Consider the following 24,319-nt stretch of genomic DNA (forward strand, 5'->3'; position numbering starts at 1 on the left):
GGGCCTCAATAGGCCTCGGCACATGGGCTATAAACACAACAAGTGGGCTGCATCAATGGACCGCACTAATGGGCCTCGTGGACGGGCACAAATACATCAAGGCGGGCCTCTTGGACGACCTTAAATACATAAAGTGGGCCTCATGGACGACCACAAATATATATCAAGGTGGGCCTCATGGACGGCCACAAATACATCAAAGTGGGCCTCATGGACAGCCACAAATATATATCAAGGCGGGCCTCATGGATGGTCACAAATACACCAAAGTGGGCCTCATGGACGGCCACAAATATATATCAAGGTGGGCCTCATGGATGGTCACAAATACACCAAAGTGGGCCTCATGGACGGCCACAAATATATATCAAGGTGGGCCTCATGGATGGTCACAAATACACCAAAGTGGGCCTCATGGACGGCCACAAATATATATCAAGGTGGGCCTCATGGATGGTCACAAATACACCAAAGTGGGCCTCATGGACGGCCACAAATATATATCAAGGTGGGCCTCATGGATGGTCACAAATACATCAAAGTGGGGTGTAACATGTGTATCACTGCACACATGGCCCACGTATGATAATCAGCACTAACCAAACATTGTCTAAGTGAATCAATACCACCCAAACATTATCTATGTAAATTTGTACCATCAAACATACCCATGTAAATCGGCACCGTCCAAACGTTGTCTAGCAAAACAAACAAATGGCATGGATTTAAAACACATACATCTCGGTGGTCCCCTCATGTGTACACTGTGGATCTAAAACATACATCACTTGGGCCATGAACGGCCTGGATATAACACCCATATCATATCATGCTGGGGTCCACGTCCAGCACTGTCTGGATGGTGGACGGCCAGGATAAAACACATATATCATGGTGAGGTGCCACGTGGGTGGCTCACCAGCGTCCATCCCACATCCAGCAAGTCCGAACGGTCAGGCAAGAACACATCTAGCATGGTGGGCCACGTAGATGGACAGGGTGGATACAACGCATACCTCTAGGTGGGCCCCACTCCAAAGAAAAACAGGTGTACGGCATGGTACGTAGACACATACATTCCGGGGGGTCCACTAATTGAGACGGATGGACGGCGTGGGAGAAAATTCATACATCAAGGGGTGGATTTCCACCGTCCAGAGGCTCTGGACGATGTGAGATATACATCTGGTGGGTCCACTGTTGTTGATGGTGTGGACCACCTGAGTATGGTGAACGGTTGATTTTTTTGGAAATCCCCATGCCTAAAGGGGACCCATCAATTGCACGGAGTAGATGCCCCAAATGCATCACGGTGGGGCCTGAGGTGGGGTCCACTCTCCCTGCCCGTTGCCAGCGCCAGGACGCTGCTCGCTGCTAGCGTCAGCAGCAGCAGCAGCAGCAGCGTTGACGCATTTAGTTTTTTTTTTTTTTTAAGAATCTCATAGGTGGGGCCCACATCAGGAGGATCTATTCCACTGGTTGGGTCCCTAGGTGCGTGACGGGTCTAACAAGCCCAATATTAGGTGTGTTTCGATGCACAGAACACCACAGCAGGTCCTAACAATTGAATTCACTCAAAACCATTGTTTTTCTTACAATATGGCCCACCAGGGATTCAGACTGACTTCATTTTCTGGCTCAACGCCTAAAATGATCTAGGGAATAGGATGGACGGTGTAGATTAGAGACATACATCAAGGTGGGGCCTGTATGAGTGGCCCACCCAAAAGTTTAAAATCCAACGACCTTTTGGCGGTGAGTACACCTCACAGTGGATCAATCTTCACACAACGTCCAGCGCGTCCAGGGACGCTGGACGTGAATATATTTATCAAGGTGGGTCCCACGTGTGGGGACCACAACTGATGGGTCCCACGTGAACGTGGCCCACTTGATTTGTATCAATATGATATTTATGTTTTTCCATCATCCAGAGGATAAGGCTCACATGGCTTTGATGGACAGTTGGACATCACGTACACTCATTCAGTGGGCCACAAAATCAAGGAAGGAGAGAGAGAGAGAGAGAGAGAGAGAGAGAGAGACCCACCTTTAGATCAACTCCTTCCGCCCATGCAATCTAGAGCTCGAAGGGAACAATTTTGACGGTTGAGATGATGATCCAAGGGTTGGATTGGGTGGTAGGAAGGTGGGCCACACCTAGTTTTTCTCATGGAGCCATGGACGTCCACCTCTCATGGTGGTTGCTTGGAATGAGAGAGAAATGAGAGAGAGAGGTGATGGGTGGGGTGATAGGATGAGGGAGCATGGTACTTGTTGACTTTTGGGTGAAAAATGAATGGGTGCCATGCCTTGTTGGTGAAAAAGGGATGGTTAGGTAAGGTTATGTACTTAAACTTTGATTGATGGATTGATGTGACGTTTAGGGTAGAGATTCTCTTGAAAATTGCAACGCGCGGTGTTATCATCGAACTGAACGCGGGCCCACATCTCCTGGTTAGGGTACCGCATCAGCGTGCAAGACGCGGCATCGGGACCGCGGCGACGGCGCGGTCGCACTGGTACAAGTCTCAGATCAAGCCGACTCAGATAGACGGGACACATCTTAGGGTCGCACGCAAACACCGATAACCGATCGCGAGTCGCCAGAATTTGACCGGGATGACCACGGGAGCCTACAGAATCGTACGGGTTAAGATACGGGTCTTACAATAATAAACTAATGTAATAATGAAAATAGTAGCACATATACACCCGATCAACCCAATCAACCCATCAAGCCCTCTTGGGTTGGGCTTGGGTTGAGAATTTCCAACCCAAGATTGGGTTGGGTTGGGTCAAGGTTTAGGTATAAGAACCTTGGGTTGGGTTAGGGTTGAGCACCAACTTGAACTAACCCGCTTGACTTTCCACCCTAAATTCATGTTTGCCCTGCTCAATTTCATGTTTGCCCTGCTGAATTTCTAGTTTGCCCTGCTCAATTTTATGTTTGCCTTGCTCAATTTCATGTTTGCCCCACTGAATTTCCAGTTTGACCGCGAAGTGATTGAAATTAACCACGAACCGAATGAATGGATTTTTGACCATCGACCTGATGGAATCTTGGAAAATAACTAGGTTGGTTGGCTAAATTAGCTTCTCCTACCCCAAAATCATATGTGGTAAGTTAAGTAAATCATTCTAGTTTTGGAGATATGCTTGTTAAATAAATAGACAAAGAAATGAATTAAAAGATAGAAAAATATTTTTATATACTTATATATACATATTTACATAATTATGTATTATAGAAAAATGTAAGGGGGGAAATGTTCTCCATGTCAAAAATTAAAAAAATTAAAAAAAATTAAAAAGAGAAAAAGGTGCATAGCACTACAGTTGTGGCTACGGTCGTCGGGTCCCAACCCGGTCGACCCCAACCCGCTGGTTCCTTTTTTTTTTTGTTTTCCTTTCTTCCCTGTTGTAATCCCCATTGATTTTTATGGGTCCCATTATGAGGTATGTGTTATATCCAAACCGTCCATCTATTTGGCGAACTCGTATTAAGGCTTGAGATGAAAAATAAGACAGATCTAGCTATCAAGTGGACCACACTGTTAAAGGCAGTGGGGAATTGAACATCTACCATTGAAACCCTTTTAGGGGTTACAGAAGTTTTGGATCATTATGAAATTTGTTTTTCCTCTTTATACAGGTCTTTGTGACCCTATGAATGAACTTAGACGGGGAGGATTTCTCACAAACATCACAGTGGGCCCCAACTTAGATGGGGGAGGATTTCTAATGGTTTACGCTCATTCAATGCTGTTTCCTGTAATGTGGTACACTTAAGATTTGGATATACCTCATTTTTTATCTCATAGCATAAAATGATCCGGAAAAATATATAGACGGCATGGATGAAAAGCATACATCATGTTGGGGCCCACAGACCACCAACGATCCGCCATTGGTGGGTGGCAGGCGGAGTAGCCAATCCGTTTCTGTGAAAAGGAGGGGTATTTTCATCCTGGAATTTGTCGTCCGTACGAGGAGATCTAAGTGCATATGTTAAGTTTGTATTGCTTCATGAATATCCAATGGATAAAAGGTGGGGTCCACAGTCATAAATTTCTCCTTATCCGCGCCCCGTAGGAGGACGAGAACGGATTGGCTACTCCCCTTACATCAGCCACAGGCTAGAGGTTGGTGCTCTATGGCCCTTACCATGATGTATGTGTTTCATCCATTTTTACATATCATTTTAGGGCTTGATCCCAAAAATGAGAGGGATGTAAATCTCAGGTGGACCACACCACAGGGAAACAATAGTGATTGGATATTCACCATGAAAATCCTTCAAGGCCCACTGTACTGTTTATTTGACATCCATTCTGTTGATTAGGTCATACAGACCCTAAATAAAGGGAAAAAACAAAGATCAGCTTGATTCAAAACTTTTATGGCCCCAAAAAGTTTTTAATGGTCGACATTCATTCAACATTGTTTCCTGTAATGTGGTCCACTTGAGATTGGGATATACCTCATATTTGGTCTTATATCATAAAATGATATAGAAAAATAGATGGATGGCATGGATGAAGCACATACATCATAGTGGGGCCACAGAGCACCGACCACCATCCATTGGCCGGTGGAAGTGTGAGTAGCCCATCCGTTTCCTAGAGGGACTAGAGATGGAGCCCACAGCATGATCTGCTAGTGGTTGCTATTTGATATTCATGCTGCACATGGCGCGTGATACGCAGGCACCCTCTGGATGCCAAGACAGGTTGGTAAGAGTCCTCAATCTCTCGCAAATGAGATGGACATGCGGTGGTGGTTATGTTACATAAAGTATATAATTTACAAATAATTTTAAGGTAGGGATGAAAGTCCATAGGGTTGGGTTGGGTTAGTGCTCAACCCCAACCCAACTCAAGGTTCCTATACCTTAACCCTAACCTAACTCAACCTACCCTCAGGTTGGGAATTCTCAACCCAAGCTCAACTCAAATGGGCTCAATCAAGTTGACATGTGCTAATATTTTCGTTATTACATTAGTTTATTATATTTGAGGGTGGGAATTCTCAACCCAAGCTCAACTCAAACAGGCTCAATCAGGTTGATACGTGCTAATATTTTTGTTATTACATTAGTCTATTATATTTTCAATACAAGTCGTTTTTTCATACCTATAATTTTATTAATTATATATCTAGTAGTAAAAAATTTTCTTTTTTTCTAAACAAACAAGCTAAATATATAAGACAACTACTTTAAAAGTCAAGTTGTGTAGCACACAATCTATTTGAGAGAGAGAAATCCAGTGCATCTTGTTAGCTTAAGTCATCGAAAATGATGTGGACCAATGAAACCCAACGGCAGTAGAAATTCTCGTGCCTTCAATTCAAATGATTCGCACTCAATTATAATTTTTAAGTAACTTAGATATCGATTGGGCTCGGATTGGACCAGGCAACCCAAGACCTCAAATCGAGCCCGACCCAAGTTTCATCAGATTGGTGTTTATATATCCCAAGTTCGAGACAGAACCCATACATTCTGCCTGAGCCCAAACCAATGTCAGGTCAGTCGGGTTGAACTCACTTGACTTTCAGTCCTATTTCAAAGTGCTTGAGTATCACCTATTCACTATAATTACTTTAATACGATGATTTGCACCGTCCAAACATTATCCATGTAATCAACGGTTAAAAATCATTGGTTAGTCACTCAAGCGTGATCTTGTGTTTGTGGTCCATCCAAGAGTTGGAATTTCATTATTTTTAGGCAAAGTATATATTTCAATGGACTTATTACAACTATATACATTGCATGCTTACATTAATTAGAGATATTAAAATTGATTTAATAATTAAATTCAAAACCCTTGTAAATATATTATGCATGCCTGCTTTTGGATCTTAGGGGATTCTGTGTCAAAATAATAAGAGATTTTCCCGACACAATCCTTGACTTATTCTCACATCCAAAAATCGGTGGGTCGAACGTGAATCAATTGAGACCCCATAGGCAACTATGTGGACCATAAGGGCTACTTTGATTTTTATTGTATACCTGTTCCATCTAATTTTTTCAGATTATTTTAAAGTATGGTATAAAAATTGAAGCACATAAAAATCTTATGTAGTCCACGGTGCATGAAACAATAGTTATTGACCGTTAAAAACATTTTGTAAGTGAGAAAAGTTTTGAATGAAGCTGCTATTTATATTTTCTCTTCAACCAAGTTTGTGTGACTTTATATGGCAAATAAACTTTACATTAAACCGTTGAAAAGTTTTTAATGGTGACCATTATTTTCTAATGTGACCCACCTGAGATTTGTATATTCTTCATTTTTAGGACCATACCCTAAAATAAGTTGGAAAAATGGATGCCCGGCTTGGATATACTATATATATATATATATAGGGAAAAGGTATTATGCGCTCGACCTCACGAGTCCGTCCCATGAGGTCGAGCTGTGTGGGCCCCATCATGATGCGTTTCGAACATCTACCTCATCAGTCAGATGCACCATTCCACCGTGGGCCTAGGACCCAAAAATCAAGTCAATCCGTGACTTGTGTGGGCCACACCACATACAAAAGTGGGGAGGGGCCGTGCACCATTAAAACATTCATAATCATTTTTTGGGCCCACCGAGATGTGGTTTGCAAATCTAGCCCATCCATTATGTGTGTCCCACTTGGATGGGGGTTCAGACCAAGTTTCTTCAGCATTCAAAACTCAGGTGGGCCCCACCAAGTGCTTTTATATGTTTTAACGGTGTCTTCACATGATTTTAGATGGTATGGCCCACCTGAGTTCCATATACGGCTGATTTTTGGGATATCCCATAATTTAGAGGGCACCCATCAAATGCACGGTGTTGATGGTCGACACGCATCACGGTGGGGCCCACACAGCTCGACCTCACGGTAGCTTATCGTGAGGTCGAGCGCATAATACCTTTTCCCATATATATATATATATATATATATATATATGGAAATGGTTCTATGCTGTGGACCTCGTGGGAACTTCCTATGAGGTTGAGCTATGTGGGCTCCACCATGATGTATGTCGAACATCAACACCGTGCATTTGATGGGTCCCTTTTAAATTATGAGATATCCCAAAAATCAGCCTTATATAGAACTCAAGTGTCCATACCATCTAAAATCATGTAAAAACATGCCTAAAACATATAAAAGCACTTGGTGGGGCCCCACCTGAAGTCTGGATGCATTTGAAACTTGGTCTGACCCCTCATCCAGGTGGGACACACATAATGGATGGTCTGGATTTATGAACCACATCTCGGTGGCCCAATATATGATTATGAATGTTTTACTGAGCGGGTAACCCTCTCAACTTTTGTATGCGGTGTGGCCCACACATGGGATTGACTTGAATTTTAAGACGGAGGCCCACCATGGAATGGTGCATCTGAGTGATGGGGTAGATGTTGAACACGCATCACAGTGGGCCCACACAGCTCGACCTCATGGGAAGTTCCCATGAGGTCGACTGCGTAGAACCATTTCCTATATATGTATATCAAAGTGGGCCCCACATTCAAGGTCCCACCATTATCGCTGGATCCGGGGCTGTAGTCTGCAGCTAATAGGTGCCCGGGTAGGTGGCGATTATGGGAAGATGGTACGGTAAAGCTGTAAGAACTGTAATAAGGTAAGATTATGAATTGATCGAACCATCCATTAAGTGGGAAACATCATGGATTGGTCATATGTAGAAAAGATACTAATTAAACAAAAAATTTCCTCACATTTCTACAATTGCCCCTGATGAATGGTCGGCCGCTAAATTTCTTCATCTTACACCGTGGTTTTAAAATCCCTCTTTAAGATCTAAAGGTCAATCTAATGTTTATATATTTGAGAAAACTATAGATGGACATATCAGATTAATTTACTACCTGGCCACTTGTGCTGTCGAGAGTCGACTCTATTATACTAGTATTATCTATGGAGCCTGTTTGGATTGACGTATTAGGGTGTATTGTATTGTATCCAACTACTGTTCATGTATATGTTCGACCATTTTTAGAATACATCCACATCAACATGCCATAAATCAATGTTTGGATAGGAAGAATTAATTGAGCAAGTATACAAATTCTTCCAGTGATTAATGTTTGGATATGACATATTAGGGCTGCATAGTGTATATACGTATAATATCGAGGATACTTGCACAACGATGGCTATTACCATTGGGATGCTGGAGTAGAGTTGATTCTCAGGGGCTATGTGGGTCCCTTAATGAGGTCCGCGAGCCATCCACGTCGTCCATCTATTTTAGTTGTCATATTTTGTTTCAATTAGGGCCAAACAGCCAATCGATGCCGTTCGATCAGAATATCGGGAAACATATGATCCAACATCAAAAACCTTTTCTGTTTTGGGAGGTGATCCGATCCCAACCGTGCACTACTAATTGTGAGACCCACCATGATCTGGCCCACTTTTTGATCCGTACAATCTCTAGAAAAACAAGATGTAGAATATAGGTGTAACGCCCTGAATTTCGAGGGTCAAGTAAAGCTCAACTCCCGAGATCCAACGCATTACTTATGCAACATGGATAATGATGTTTAAATGTTGTTCATATCAATGCATTTGACATGAGTGAGATTATACTAAAATAACATATCATACTCCTGAGATAAATAAGATGTAGCAAGTGGAAGACTGAAACACACACACACACACACACACACACATATATAAGTATGTAAGGGTGTCGCAACTTCTAGAGTATGAGTATGATACCGGGCTGAATATAAACATGTATTGTTTCAAAATTTATAAAATATCAAATTATACATGTCCAACTAATCTATGAATCCCTGTAATCCCGTCAAATCAACACGAGGTCTACATAGACCCGCCTGATAGTTGAACATAGAAGAATTCCTCCTCATCTACGAAGTTCAGATCAGCTGCATAGACTCTGACATCACCTGCATCTAAACCAGAGTCTGGTTGGTGTTTTAAAACACCGTCCCGGAGTGGGAGTGAGTGATCAACTCAGTGGTACTATAAGGTAAAGGTTAACATGTTATCAATTCAATCAAGCAATAATGATAAAGCAGTACAACAATCATTCCCTAACTCCTCTTATTAATGCAGGAATGATGTATGCCATTGCACAAAACTCCCTCAAAAGCGACTCCGTCAACCGTTCGGGCATGACAAACTCCCTAAACGTACAACTTCCTTGCCAAAGCACATACAATGCGGTGTATGGTCGTGTTAACCAAGTAATTAATTAGGCTTATTCATATAGCAGATTCGGAAAGCTAAGGTACCTCCTTTTACATTAATAACCCAAACCGAAGGATCCATTTAGGGTCGTCAATCCTAGTTAATCACATACGATAGGCAAGTTGTAGGGGCATCACCCCTAATGAAAAACAGTGGATAGGTAAATTCAATAGTTTATACTCGAGGTCACTACGGGAAGACTCGTCACCTCAGCGTAGGCCGACAGCTCGATTATAGTGTCTCATACCACCATATTCGGTTCACGAGTTTGGGTTGCTCACTGGTCACTACGGGGAAGCTCGTCACCCCAGCGTAAGCTGACAGCTCGACCACTGTGTCCCATACCACCATGCCCGGCTCATGAGTCTTAACGAATCGTGGTACCATGGTTGAAATAGGCCTTTACATTGGCAAGTAGTACCTTAGATTCAAGTAGTGATGTCCATACATTATAAACACACAATAGGTCCATCGGTTTATTAGATAAGTTTAATTGGTACGGGCGCATGCCAAATTAATTGACATGGAGCGCATAAGCACTCCCCGTGGCCTAACCACTGTCAACAATCGTCATACAACTTGGATTCATCGAGCGTATCAAATGTGGCGAGATTAATTCGGCCACTCAACGGAAATCATTATCGATTGCCTGGACTACGTTGCAGTCCCAATCTTACTCAAATGTAGCATGTAAATACATGTGAAAGTCATATCAGCTATTGATAAGCAATTCAAATCAATGTCTCATTTGGGTATTTCATCAAACATATTAAACATGTTACCAAACATTGCATTCATTCATAAATTTGCATAGTCGAAATTAAGATTACATGAAGAAAACTATACATATAGATAAGGTAATTGAGAATCCTTTCTCAATACCCTTATTAAATATAATTCATCGACACTTTCTCATTCGGACATTTTGTCAAATACTTAGACTATACATAACTAAATACATAGACTAGATTAGTTACGACATGAACTATAACAATTCATTACACAAAGAGATCGTGATACACACAACAAACATGCATGAATCCTAGATTTATAGTCATGACAAGCACAAATTACAATTTTATATTCATTCAAACATTTCAACAAACACATGAAATGCATCATATATTCAACATAGTTCACACATGTATAATATATCGAAACGTCGTAACTAAGATCATATGACAACAATCAAGTCAAACATAAATCATTAGCTGACATTGAAAGCCTTGAAAACCATAACCTAAACATTTATAGTTTGCACCTTTCATCGGAATACTCGTTTCGAACTCGGTTTGAATCCTACGTTCCTGAAAATGGAATGACGGGTACCTAAATCACGAAATAGGTTATCTAGCTTACCAATTACTCAATTCGGCTTTCTAAATCAAGATTAGGGTTAGGATTTCTTACCCAAATCGCAGTTGAAACAGATAGGTTAGCTAGATGTAAAGGCGATTTAGTGCGTGGAGTAACAAGAAAGAATCACTGCAGCAAACTCCAAAGATTTTCCCTCACTCCATACTCTTTTATTATCCTTTCTCTCTTCTCTCTCTTAGGGTTAGAGAAAATTTGTATGGGATAGGAATGAGGTGGTTTAAGGGCTTTATATAGGCTAAGAATTGGTGTAAATGGCCTTAGGGCCATTGTATACTTAATTTATAACCAAGGGGTGCCTGTCTTTGACAAACAGGGCACATAGGGAGGCCTATGATTCACTTACGTCGTAGGGAAAGTTCTCTCACAATGGATCTATAACAGGATGTGTTTTCGGTGTGTTTGGATATGCCGATCGACCGTGAAAGACCTGTATCAGATCAATGGTTATTGTCACTCGATCATGCCCAAAGTATACCGATATGTGCAGGGAAATTTTTTTGATCCATGGGTGAAGTTCAGTCAGAAACTGACGGTTCGAAATCTTTAATTTCGGGCGTAAGCGAACGGCCCAATTTAGTTAAGTTTCATTACATTTTCTAAAGATATTCATGTTTCTCACACACGCGCTTATGGCTCAAGTTGTGCGGTTCTGAATACTATTTGGGCTCGATTCCCGTGGTGGTTGTCAAGCCCAATAAGACGGTCATAACCCTATAGTTTCGCGGTCATTGGACTTTCGACGTGCAGTCCAGGTCCGATATGGAGTTTCAATGTCGAGCAACAGGCTTTAGGGATTTCTCCTAAGTTTTTAAGTAGTGTTGAGTCAATGATTTTGATGGTTTTGGGTCTTGTCGTTTGTATAAATAGTGGTTCAAGCTAATCTACCAATTAATTCAGTTTAGTACTTAATTAATTTTCATCTAATTTCTACAGAATACGGTCCTTAGGGATTTCTGCCTGAGGTAGTACTCAGGCCTTCGTATGGATTTTTCCAAGACATTACAATAGGGGGGGTAAATAAAGAAAAAATATTTTTAAAAAATAGGAAAACGAATTCCCTATTTTTTTATCCGTACAATCTCTAGAAAAACCATGATTTGGCCCACCTGAACGATTGGCTTTCAGGCGTCCGATCTGGTAAACGAATTCCCTATTCGCCTCGATCCAATAGCTCAAGAAGAGTATCGATTGTATTGCGAAACTCAGACCTTCGGAAAAGAACCAGAGCAGTTGAATGCCCACATGTACTGGAAGGGAGATGATCTAAGGCGATGCTGGAGTAGAAATTTTCTGTTCTCCATAGATAGAAAACCCTGCAATAGACCCAGACGCTTTCGCACGCAAATACTCTATAATGAATAGACTGCACCGCATGATGCAGTGCTTCTGACATTACATTACCGCCTTTTGAAAATTTTGATTCCCTGATGTATTCGCACGCATGGTATTCCACGGATCTGAACTCCAATTCAAACATTGTATATCATATTAATCCACGTTTAATACCATACAATCCAATCTGAACCATCAATCCATACAGGCTTAGAACCGAATCCAATTCCAAGTCCACTTTTCCTTTATTGTCTGTGAGTCCAACTGAGTTAGTGGGTGTTGCCTTGACAGTGGGCCACCTTGATGTATGTGTTGTATATCCACACTGTCCAACAGTTTTTCCAAATCATTTTATATCATGGCTTAAAAAATGACGCACATCCAAATCTCAAGTGGACCACATAAAACGGCTGCTTGTATATATGCCTATCATTCAGAAGGTCGTAAGGCCCTTTAATGCCTATTTATCCTTCAGATTAGGACACACGGACACAAATATTAGTTACTTTTATGCCACAAAGTTTTTAATAGTGGGAATTAAGCCCCTGCTACCCCTTAAATGGGACAAAACAAGGGATGGATGGTGCAGATCTACAACAAATACATCAAGGTGGGTTCCACGGTCAGGGAAACACTCTCTACAGGGCGCTTCTTCGGTGATACCCGGACGAACCGTGGTAGGTGGTCCTGTGGGGCCTACTTTAATGCATTTGACTTACATTCACTTCCTTCATATGTTTTTATAGCTAATTTTTAGGTCATGGTCTCAAAAATGAACTACATCCGAATCTTAGGTGGTCCACATCATAAGAAATAGCGCTAATTTAATAATTACCATTAAAAACTTATTGGAATGTACCAAAATGTTAATATTCCATCTATCTTGTTAATAAGGTCACAAAGACCTGGATGAAACGACTACACAAATTTCAGCTTGATTAAAAACGATCACACAAATTTCAGCTTAATTAAAAACTTTGTTAGCTCATAACAAGTTTTCAATGGTCAACCACCATGGCTACCTGTTATGTGGTCCACCTTAGATTTGGATCTATTTAATTTTTAGGATAATCACCTGCAATGAAACGTCAAAGCCGATGGATGGCGTGGATAAAAGGCACATGCATCATGTTGGCCCCATCCACCCGCCCGAGATCCATCGAAGCCGCGCCCCACTAGCGTCTTACCTGGGTAAGACCTAGTCCCCTCTCGATAAGGATTTGGTATGGAAAAAGGAAGGGGAAAAACAGAGCTAGTAGGAAAGGGGGAAGAAAAGTCGAGAGAGACGAGGAATAACTAGCAAACTAGCGACCAAGGACCGATGATCGAGAAGACTTGATAAATTGAGGAAGAGGAAGAAGAGAAGACTAGATAAATTGAGGAAGAGGAAGAAGAGCAGCAACGATGGCGATGGTGGTGCGGGAAGAGAAGAACATTGAAGAGGAGTTGAACTACTCGATTCTGCTGTCGGAGCGCACCCGGAAAGCCGCGGAGGAATCCGAGTCTTTCAAGCAGGAATGCTCCGAAGTCGGCAAGCGTGTGGAACGCTTGAGCCAGATGCTCCGAAACGTCGCGTGCCTCTCCACCTCATCGTCCACGACATCGTCAACGTCTTCGTCCTCGTCTTTATCTTCTTCAATCTACGATCGTCCAATCCGCCGCATCGTCTCGGAGGCCGTCAAGAATCTGGAACGGGCCCTCACTCTCGTCCGCAAGTGCAGGCACAGCGGCGTCCTCCGACGCGTCGTGACTATCACCAGTACCACCGACTTCCGCAAGGCCCTCAACCTCCTTGATGCCTCCCTCGGCGACATGCGCTGGCTCCTCAGCGTCTTCGATTCCGAGGACGGCGGTGGCTGCAGCATCGTCCTCAGTCTCCCCCCCATCGCCAGCATCGACCCTATACTCTCCTGGGTTTGGAGCTACGTGGCAGTCATCCAGATGGGGTCCACTCTCCCTGACCGCATCGAGGCCGCTAATGCCCTCGCCTCCCTCGCCCAAGACAACGACCGCAACAAGAAGATCATCATCGAGGAGGGCGGCATCCCGCCCCTCCTCAAGCTCTTGAAGGAGTCCGCTTCCCCTGATGCTCAGGTTGCTGCCGCTACTGCCCTCACCAACCTCGCCACCGACTGTGAGCGGGTGCGTCAGATAGCTGTGGCTCTCGCCATCCCCATCGTTGTCCATGTGCTCAGTGAATCCCCCGCAAGGGTGCAGATTCAAGTGGCGTCCCTCATGGCGAGGATGGCGGACCAAGACCCTGCTTCCCGGGAGGAGTTTGCGAGGGAGAACGCGATCCGTCCCCTTGTCTCTCTCCTTTCTATTGACCTTGTGTTGGAAGATCCCAAGAATGCTGCCGCTACTGCCTCCAAGCAGCCCACCAGCATCCATTCGCTGGTCCAGATCAACAAGGAGATGGCCATGGCTGCTCGATTGCATAATCACCATTCGAATTCCCTGCATTCCTCTGAGGGAAGCAGTCGTGGGAGGGACCACCACCGGAGAGACAGGGAGCAGGAGAACCCTGAGGTGAAGCTTGAGCTCAAGATCACCTGCGCTGAGGCCCTTTGGATGCTTGCCAAGGGCAGCGTGTCCAACAGCCGTCGGATAACCGAGACCAAAGGGCTCCTCTGCTTGGCCAAGATCATTGAAATGGAACACGGGAAGCTGCGTTTCAATTGCTTGATGACGGTGATGGAAATTGCAGCCGTGGCAGAATCCAATGCTGACCTCCGGCGCGCGGCGTTCAAGACGAATTCCATCCCCGCCAAGGCGGTCGTTGATCAGCTCCTCCGGGTGATTCACGAGGTTGGTAGCAGTCCAGCAATGCAAATTGCTGCCATCAAATCGATTGGGTCATTGGCTCGCACATTCCCAGCAAGAGAGACCCGAGTCATCAGGCCGCTTGTTCAACAGCTCAGCAATATAGATGCAGAGGTGGCTATGGAAGCTGCCGTTGCCTTGGGGAAGTTTTCCAGTCCGGAGAATTTCCTCTGTGGAGAGCATTCCAAGGCAATCATTGAGTTCGACGGGGTCCCTCCTCTCATGAGACTGCTGAGGTCTAATGAAAAGGTGAAGGTGCATGCACTGATTCTCCTATGTTACCTGGCATTGCATGTGGGCAACAGCAAAGAGCTGGAACATGCAAGGGCGTTGACTGCTCTGGAGCTGGCAGGCCGTTCCTCGTCGGTTCAGCATCCTTCCTTGAAAGAACTGCTTCCGAAGGCCATTTACCACCTCGAGCTCTATCAGGCGGGAGCACATCCCAACAGAGAATCATATGCCACATGAATGCCAGTGCTCTTAGCTGTTCGTGCTGTGTGGAATATCTGTCTTTCTCTTCGCCATGCAGAATCAGCCAATTATTACTGGCTATTTCAGATTGTATTCACTCAATGAGCCTGAAATGATCGGAAGGAGGCAATGTGCATAATCAGTCTTGGAGCCTCAATGGGAGGGTGGATGAATGCATGGTTTTGTAATTCAAAACAAAGATGAATGATTGGAGGATGTAAATATTCTTCTTAGTCCCACACATTTAGATTTTTTCTTGTCTTCATGGAAATTTATTGAATTTTTTCTGCCTATGTGTCTTCTCCATTTCAAAGAGTTCTTCTTTTCTTTCTTCTTCTTCTTATTCTTCTCTTCTTTTTTGTATGGTCAGCAAAACAGTTCCATATCAAATGGGTTGGCTGGCTTTCCCACTAAAGACTTCTGGGTAGTCGCTTGCAGATTATTCAACAAAGTATTTTTTTTAAAGCTGTCTGCACTAGTATTTGTACTGATTTCAGTATCTGTGTGTTAGTGCCTTTACACTTTTTTGCTGCCCAATTCAGTTTAGGCAGAATTCTTTTCAAGATCGATAGGTTCTGGTTGGTTTGAAGTCTGTGTTGCCTAGAGCACCAACAAATTGATTTACCCTCGTCCTCCTAAGTCACAAACAGGTATTCTTTATTTTGTGATTATGTATTCCCCATCTGTATGCTAAAAAGTTTTCTTTCCTTTTGTTTTGTTGAAGTGAGCTTAGCTGTTCATGAATTTTTATGGAATTCTTTTTAGGGGTTGTTTGGATGCCTATAAAATTTTTAAGATGTATAAACTTCATACCTGAAACTCTTTTCAGGTGTAAAAGGTGTTTACAGTCTATCTTGTTTAGCTTTAAGTTGTAAAGTGTTTATAGGTGGACCACACCACACCACAGGAAAAAAGTGGTGATTGACTATTAAAAACTTCTTGTGGGCCACTAAAGTTTTTGATCGACCTCTCTCGAAGAAAAAAGAAAAAAGAAAAAAAAGAAGACTGTTGGTCCTGTAATCAGAGTATCTGTAATCCGAAACACTACAAAATGCCAGGATTCTAAAAGCCCTTGTAACCTGTAAAGTGTTTACAGCCTGTAAAGGATTTACGGGCAATTATAGGCATCCAAACAGCCCATCTAATGTCTTTACTGGTAAATCCCTTACAATTAAAGGATTTTATAGGCATCCAAATGAACCCTTAGTTTCTTGTTTTTGTCTAATTGCACATATCTTTTAGACCTTCAATGAAGGGAATGTGATTAATTTTTGACAGATGTTTAATGACAGGAGTGATGAATACATTTGGGGAATATTGGATTACATTAAAGGGACAAAGAAGAAAGTGGTTAGCATTGTTTTCAAGAGGTACATATTGTGCATGCAGTTATATGATTCATCTGTCCCCAATGTCAGCTATTTCATTTTCTTTTGTATCGTTCTTAAGTGTAGTTATTGTCAAAAGACTTATTCATTTAAGAGACAGGAATGTGGTTAGCATTGTCCTCAGGAGGTATCATATTATGCAATCTGTTATTTTATTCATTTCCCCCTAAATCTCAACTATTTCATTTTCTTTTGTATCTTTCCTAAGAGTAGTTCTTGTCGAAAGACTTATTCATTTCCCATCCACTTGAAGTAGCCATCAAATCCCCTGTAAAGATAAATACTAGAGTTCTATCATATGAGATTGTCCAAATTTCATTGTGCTATTTTAGCTCTCGATAAGATTGTCTAGAGCCACACTATCTGGTAGCAGATTGATCTTGATGGTTCGGGCTTTCACATCCAATGTTAATGGTATCTGTCTATTAATGTGGTACCAGTTAGAACTGGATTCTTGAACCCCTTGATAAAATTTTCTGGTTGCAGTTGAAATCATTCACTTTTTGGTGTTTTGGTTTGCTTCCCTCGGACTCTTTTCTCATCTGTCACTATGGCCTTTCCTTAGCTGCGGGGACCTTTTACCTGAGTCAACCTCCTGCCCCTGCTACGGGAAGCATTGCATTCTTGCTTCGTAGGCTTTTACATTTGCTAACATTTTGTAACAAACAGTTCCCAGCCCCATGACCCCAGCCGGCTCAGGCTTTTTGCAACCAAGGGTCATCCTTCCCTCAGGAGAGTGTACCCTGCAGTAAGAAGTCACTGCTTTGTCATTTGTGAAAATCCCAGTTTGAAATGATCATGTTAGCGTCCATGCAAAAGAGATGGTCTCGATTCACTTGCAAAAGAGATTTGACAGGTTCACTTCTGTACTAGTACTATTGAGATGTGAAAGGATTTTGTTCTGGATATGAATTATCTACAAAAAGTCCTCAGAAACAAACGAGGATTCTGAGTACAGTTGATGTTGGAAGTCTATAGAAGATGGCTAACATTCAGCGTTACTATTGAGAAAAAAGAAGTCTGTAGAAGATGACAGCTTGATTGTGTATATAAGTGAATTGATGTGGTGCTTGTCAAAATTGGTTTTAAAAAAATCTTGTCTTTGGGGGAAAGATTACTCTTATAATTTCAGCTCTCTCAAATCTCCTGGTATATTTCCTTTCCGTTTTTAAGATGTCAGAGGTTGTTGCCAAGAGGATTTAAAAAATTCAAAGGGATTTCTTATGAGAGAGTAAGGAATTGACACAGGACAATTAACCACTTGCTATAAGAGCTCGAACTGATAGAGCATGGTGAATTAATCCCTTTATCTCATAGCCCAGGCCCCACATCTCATGAGTTAGGACCTTGGCCGAACCCCCTCTCGTGGGCCCAAAATCACATGGGTACCGCCTCACACGAGCCGCCCACCCCAAGTGTGTCCCCGCATCCCATAGGCTACCCCACTCGAGCCTGGTGTGAAAATGCTCCTGCATTAATCACCCCTGGTGAGGAGTCTCGAACACGAGACTTCCCTCTCTGATACCAATTTGACGGGGGACAATTAACCACTTGTTCTAAAAGCTCGAATTGATAGAGCATGGCGAATTAATTCCTTTATCTCATAGCCCAGGCCCCACATCTCATAGGTTAGGACCTCGGCCGAACCCCCCTTGTGGGCCCCAAATCACATGGGTACCGCCTCACACGAGCCACCCGCCTCACATGGGCCGCCCACCTCGAGTGTGTCCCCGCATCACACAGGCTACCCTACTCGAACCCAGTGTGAAAATGCCCCTGCATTAGGAAGACAGACACAAGTTTCACCCTGTAAAATGGTAAGAACTCTAAATGCTGAAGTTGGAAGATGGGCTTGGTTTGGGAAGATAAATGGAGAAGAATTGGGCCTTGCTTGGAAATGGTGGTGGAGATATGGGGAAGAACAGGAAGCTTTGTGAAAGGATGAGTGTGGTGATGAGGGTGAGCAGGGTGTTTCCCAAGGCTTTATCTAGTAATGAGGGAAGAAAAGTTTGAAAGGCTATTAACATGATTTGAAGGGAATCCAACACAGTGGGCCAGTCACACGGAGATAGGGTCTGGTTTAGGAAAGAGGTTTGGCTCAGGGACACAAATTTGGCAAGTTCTTTCCCCTTTGTTCTCTTTAGCAATGAACAAAGAGGCTAAGGTGCCAGAGCATTATAATTTCTTGAGAGGGTTCTATACTTCTATTGTTTAGAACATGATCCTTTGAAGAAATAAATGATGATGAATCAAGGGATTACGTTTCCCTGTGTAGGCACAACAAGGTAAGCATTGATGTTAAGAGTGAAGATAAAAAAAGATTTGGAAGTGATTGGCGAGAGGCAACTTCTCTTCCCAATCTCTCTTGTTAAAATTTGTGACAGACTGACAGCTGCAACTCACGTCATCTGTGTGCATGTGTTGAAACTTCCAATCCATCCCAGGTTTCAAGCGTTTGTTTGGGTTGCGTCTATGAACAAAGTTCCTGCTATAGACAATTTAAAGATGACGAATATGGTGATACTGAATATGTGTTTCATGTGAAGGAATGATGAGGAGTCTGTGAACCGTCTATACCTTCATTGCAAGTCCATGTGTGACATTTGGGATCAATTCTTTGTGATGTTTAGAGTTCTCTGGGTTGCAAGTCACTTGGTTTTTTATGTTATTTTGCTGGACAGTTGGTTGGACATTTCTCTGAGAGCGAAAGGATTATCTGGAAGCATTCAAGGCAAAAAGAAAAAGAAGAAAGCTTATCTGGAAGTTTCTCCCTTATCTGGTGACTTGTCTCTAGAGAGAGGGGAAAGCCAAAATCTTTGATTACAAAGACTCCTCTCTTCCCTCTCTCAAGTGGAGTATCACAACTGTTTTGTTTGAGTGGATTTTAGGGTGCCGCCAGAAGTTTCAGGGTTATCAATTGAGTCAGCCATTGGGACTCTAATTGTATTTGGCTAGCAGGTTTTGGTTATTTAGGCCTGAGCCTTTGTGTGTGTGTGTGTGTGTGCGCGTGCGTGTGTTATGCTTTCGAGTGGGGCAGGAAGGAGGAAAAAAGAAAGAGATGTAGGCTCTTTGGGGTGTCTTGACTCTGGACAGGGGAAAGCCAGAATTTCCTATTATGAAGCCTTATCACTTCCCTCTCTCTAGTGGAGTATCACAACTTTGGTGTTTGAGTGGGTTGTAGGTGCTGCCAGAAGTTACAGGGTTATCAATCAACTCAGAAATTGGGATTCTAATTGTATTCGGCTAGCAGGTTTTGGTTGTTTAGGCCTGAGTTTTTTTTTTTTTTTTTTTGGTTTTTCTTTGCTTTATGAATCTGTATATGATGCTTTCAAGCGGGGCAGGGTGATGAGATGGTCACCTGTGCTGCTGGTCTTGCTTTTGCTTATTATCTTTTCTGAGTGTTTAATGAATTGGACGTCTTCTAAAAAAAATAAAAAAAATCAAGGTTATTGGATTGCAGACTGCCCTAGTATGTGTTATGCCACTTCCTCTTTTAAGAATATGCTATACTGTTTTGGACAACAGTGGAGAATATGCTATACTGTTTTGGACAACAGTGGACTTTATATATGAAATAATAGATGTTACTATTATAGATACTGCGTGTGTAAATTTACACTAAAACTCGGTCAACTCTAAGAATGTTACATGTGCATAAAACTGTAGATTTTATATATAAATTTACACTAAAACTTAGTCAACACTATGAATGTAGAACTGTAGTTTTAGGTTGGTAATAGCAAATGATCCCTAATTCAGATTGTTAGATTAAAAAATGTAGAAATGTTGGCGATTTCGGTGATATTGGTTGTATTGATATTGTTGAAACATCAATCTCTGTACCTAGGAGTTGAATTATTATTATTATTATTATTTTTAAAAGGTAAAGATGATTTTATTAGAGATGAGAGAGGCCATTCATTATATGGCTGTAGATGAAAGACGAGAGAGAAGCTTCGTCCATATCTCGAGGTTGAGCACTCTTTGAAAAGTCTGGTAAAGAATCTCCAAAAGATGAGAGACATGAGAGAAGCTTTGTGTCTCATCCTCAAGATCGTCGCTCCAAAGTGTCTCATCCTTGATCCGGAGGTAGGAACCATCCTGATTGTCCAAAACATGGAACCAAGGATCCTTTTGGATAAGCCAGAGCCGTAGATAGATCTGATTTAAGATCACGATCAACTCTTTTGACATCTCTTCTTCGATACTAAGGTAGGGGCTCTCGAGTTTAGATCTACTTTTTTTGCTAACGTAAGCCAAAGGCCCATATCAGGTAGTAGGGACTCTTGTCTCCCATCCCAAGGGCGAACATCTAGAAGAGTAGGGAGAGGAATAGGGTTATTGTTGTTACGCCCCAAAAATCACGGTATACGAGTAAGATTACTCAAGACCGAAAGTTCGAGAACATGATCTATTTTGTTCACTTTTCAGTTTTCATCACATCACACACATCCATTCAAATCAAATAAACACCTACACACAAGTTAAATGAAAAATAATCACTATGTCATAATTAACTTAAGTCAAACTAATTAAATATGCAATTCGCCCCATAATCTGCTTAAGTCACCACTACTTAAATGAATATTCAATTAATCCATTAACCTTAAAATTTTCAACCAAGTCTTAATAAACAAAAGAGAAATCTATTAATAATATCCAGCTTGCTTGTAAGACTCCAATTCAGTTATATCAAAATTTCATAAACAAATGGAAATACTTGAAACAAAGCACATAGAGTAAAGGAACATGAATTAAAGGTATCGGAATTGTAAAGATGCCATAAATGCAATGCTTTCCATGAATTCTCATAAACAATAACTTAAACAACCATCATCTCTTACAACACCGTACTCATAGTGGATGGTCACGTTGCATTAACGCTGATGCATCGGTACCTCGTGGTGAGGGATTCATTAAACTTTAGCTGGCTAGACTATTGCTCCAACTGTACATCCAGTGTATATCCGCATGTACGCTTGCACTCATACATTGTACACGAATGGAGACTCCGAAGGATAAAATGGGTGGTAGGGACTTTCACCCAATGGTCATGCTTGCCCTTTTTTATTATACTTTTAGGGACATCTCTGAAACAGTGCACCCACATACCATCCTCAATTCTTAATTAACTTTAAATGTGCACAAATATGAATCATCATCTTATAATCATCAATTCTAAATAGAACTATTAAACATGCATTCTACCATAGGTTAAAATACAGACTACACAGTGCAATATCAACATACTCTTTGCTACTCTTAAAACAATGTTTAAAATTTCTTATAAGGATCAATAATTGATGGAAACCATTAAATCAGCAATAATTATAATTAAATACATAAGATTATACATTCTAAGAGTTTTTACACCGTTCCCTTTAAGATTCGCTCTAATACACAACAGTGCATAGAAAAACTAGTTTATAGTGCGAATCTCTTAGGAGACTGTAAAAATCTTAAAATATATTAAAAGATGATTTCATAAATTGTAATTAATTTAAAATCTAAAAAGAGCTTGCTGGGTTCAAGCTGGACAATGTTGCTTCTCCAATGTCCCGCCTTCATTAAGTCAGCCCTCTCGAATCTCCTGGTCTACTATCTATCTTTATTCAAATGTCTGAAAGGTGTGTTGTCTAAGATAGAAAATCTAAGAAGAGACTTCTTGTGGCAAGGTGTGGCATCCAAATGCAAGTTTCGGAAGGCAGAGCAGGGATCAGGAGGATGGAGAATGGGAACTCCGCCCTTTTTGGGAAAGTGGATATGAAGGTTTGCGACCCAAGATCTCAGCCTATGGTGTACCATTATTGCGGGTGAGTATGGGGCCGATCCCACAAGTTGGAGGACCGTATCTTCTTCTCTTTATAAAGCTTCCGTACATATGGAAATCGATAACACAGTTAGTGAATAAGGTGTGGGAGGGCATGGATTTCTCTTTGGGGAGTGGAGATAGAATCTGCTTTTGGGATGACCGGTGGTTTGGGGACATCACGCTCGGGTCTCTCTTCCCAAATCTAGCAGCCCTTGGCCCTGTGGACAAAAATTACAGTCGATAGATGCTTCTCCTGGTCAGGCGTTGATGTTATTTGGATCCTGCCTTGCAGGTGCAATCTAAATGATTTGTAAATGGATGAGCTTTCTCAACTGCTAGTCCGCCTTCATGGTATTGTACCGATCCCAGGACCTTTGTATTCTCCTCGGTGGTTAAGAGACAAATCAGGTTCTTTCACAGTGAAATCCTTGCACAACCTCATTCGCTGGAGGTCCCTGGAAGAAACCTTTAGCATTTGCAGTAAGGTTTGGTCATACAGTGCACTGCATAAGGTGGCGGTTTTTGTATGGTTGGTGGGTCGCAACAGAGTCCTAACCATCAACAACCTGTGCAAACGGGGAATGGTTCATACCAAGTCTACTGCTTATTTGTCTCCTTTCCCTTTTCTAGAGGTCTGTGCAGTATTTTGGAGTTCTACAGCACATCCTGGGTTATGCTGGGCTCTATAGAAGTTATAATCACTTCTTGGCATGACGGTATGCCTCTAGCCAGCGCCACAGCTAGCTGGAGATTAGCTTTGTTGGCTGGTTTTTGGAATCTTTGGGGAGAGTGGAACAATCGCTGCTTTTGAAACATGAGCGGATCTCTATCGGCAGTAGTTTCGAAAGTTTTTTTTTTTTTTTTGGTCAATCAGGGAATGAGACCCTGACTAGAGTTTTTTCTTCTTCTTTTTACTTTTTCCCTGTTCTGATATGGCACCCAAACCATACAACTAAATCAAGCAAAAAGAATATTACAATCCTTCAAAATAGCAATACAAGAGGCCCATTTAGCCGCACAGGATTTTGCCCTTCAAATAGCATGAGAGCTGGAGTTGCTTATGGTTAAAACATCTCCCATTGCTCTCTCCTCACAAGGTCAATAAAACAACCATCAATGCCAATCTCCACTCAGCCCAAGCTTGCTTTTTGAAGTTCACCCCATGCTAAGCCATAAAGAAATTTGTCACCAAGTCTAGCATCACCCACTACACATTAAACGGGTTGAGAAGGTTGGCCCAAACCCCATGCGTGAAGGGCAGTGAATGAACAAGTTGTCCACTGATTTGGCATCTCCCATGCACAATCCGCATATATTGGGATTAACCATTCCTCTTTTCCGAAGATTATCAAAGGTTAAGACACTCTTCCTACTTACTAATGACATGAAGGCTGCCACTTTCAGAGGAGCCCCGTTGCCATAACATTGCGGTCGGGACCTGACACTCCACCAGCGGATAGCAAAGCAACTTATAGAAAGAACGAACCGAGAATCGACCCAAACTCTCCTTATGCTATATCATGCTCTCTTTCCTCTGTTGAAGGAGTGATCAGATGAATTCTTTCAGGGAGCATGATTCATAGCATAGGTTCCGGTAGCAAGGTGACGACCACTGCACTACTGAGTTTTTGCTAACCGTCCAACAATTAGCAACAGAAATGTCGCTATCCACTGCAATATGCACCAATCTTGGGAATACGTTTTGGAGGGGAATTTCACTCGCCCACACATCTTTCCAAAACCGGATATTTTCTCCATTTCCAACTAAGAAACCGATCCCCCCCTTGAATTTGGCTTTCACGTGAGAAACGTCTCTCCACAGGCTGGATTCTTCATATAGGGAAGAGTCCCTAGTCCACCAGTCCCATTCCTTACA

General features: G+C 42.2%; 1 protein-coding gene across 1 annotated transcript; it reads left to right on the forward strand.

Annotated features, from left to right (window-relative positions):
* The first annotated feature begins 13,210 nt into the window (after window positions 1–13,210).
* Window positions 13,211–15,534, forward strand: LOC131239801 (ARM REPEAT PROTEIN INTERACTING WITH ABF2). The gene has a single exon (XM_058237673.1). It carries the CDS (start codon window positions 13,354–13,356, stop codon window positions 15,238–15,240), a length of 1,887 nt encoding a protein of 628 aa, XP_058093656.1. The 5' UTR covers window positions 13,211–13,353; the 3' UTR covers window positions 15,241–15,534.
* The last annotated feature ends 8,785 nt before the right edge of the window (window positions 15,535–24,319 follow it).

The sequence above is a fragment of the Magnolia sinica genome, chromosome 3 (assembly GCF_029962835.1).
Source record: "Magnolia sinica isolate HGM2019 chromosome 3, MsV1, whole genome shotgun sequence".
NCBI lineage: Eukaryota > Viridiplantae > Streptophyta > Magnoliopsida > Magnoliales > Magnoliaceae > Magnolia > Magnolia sinica.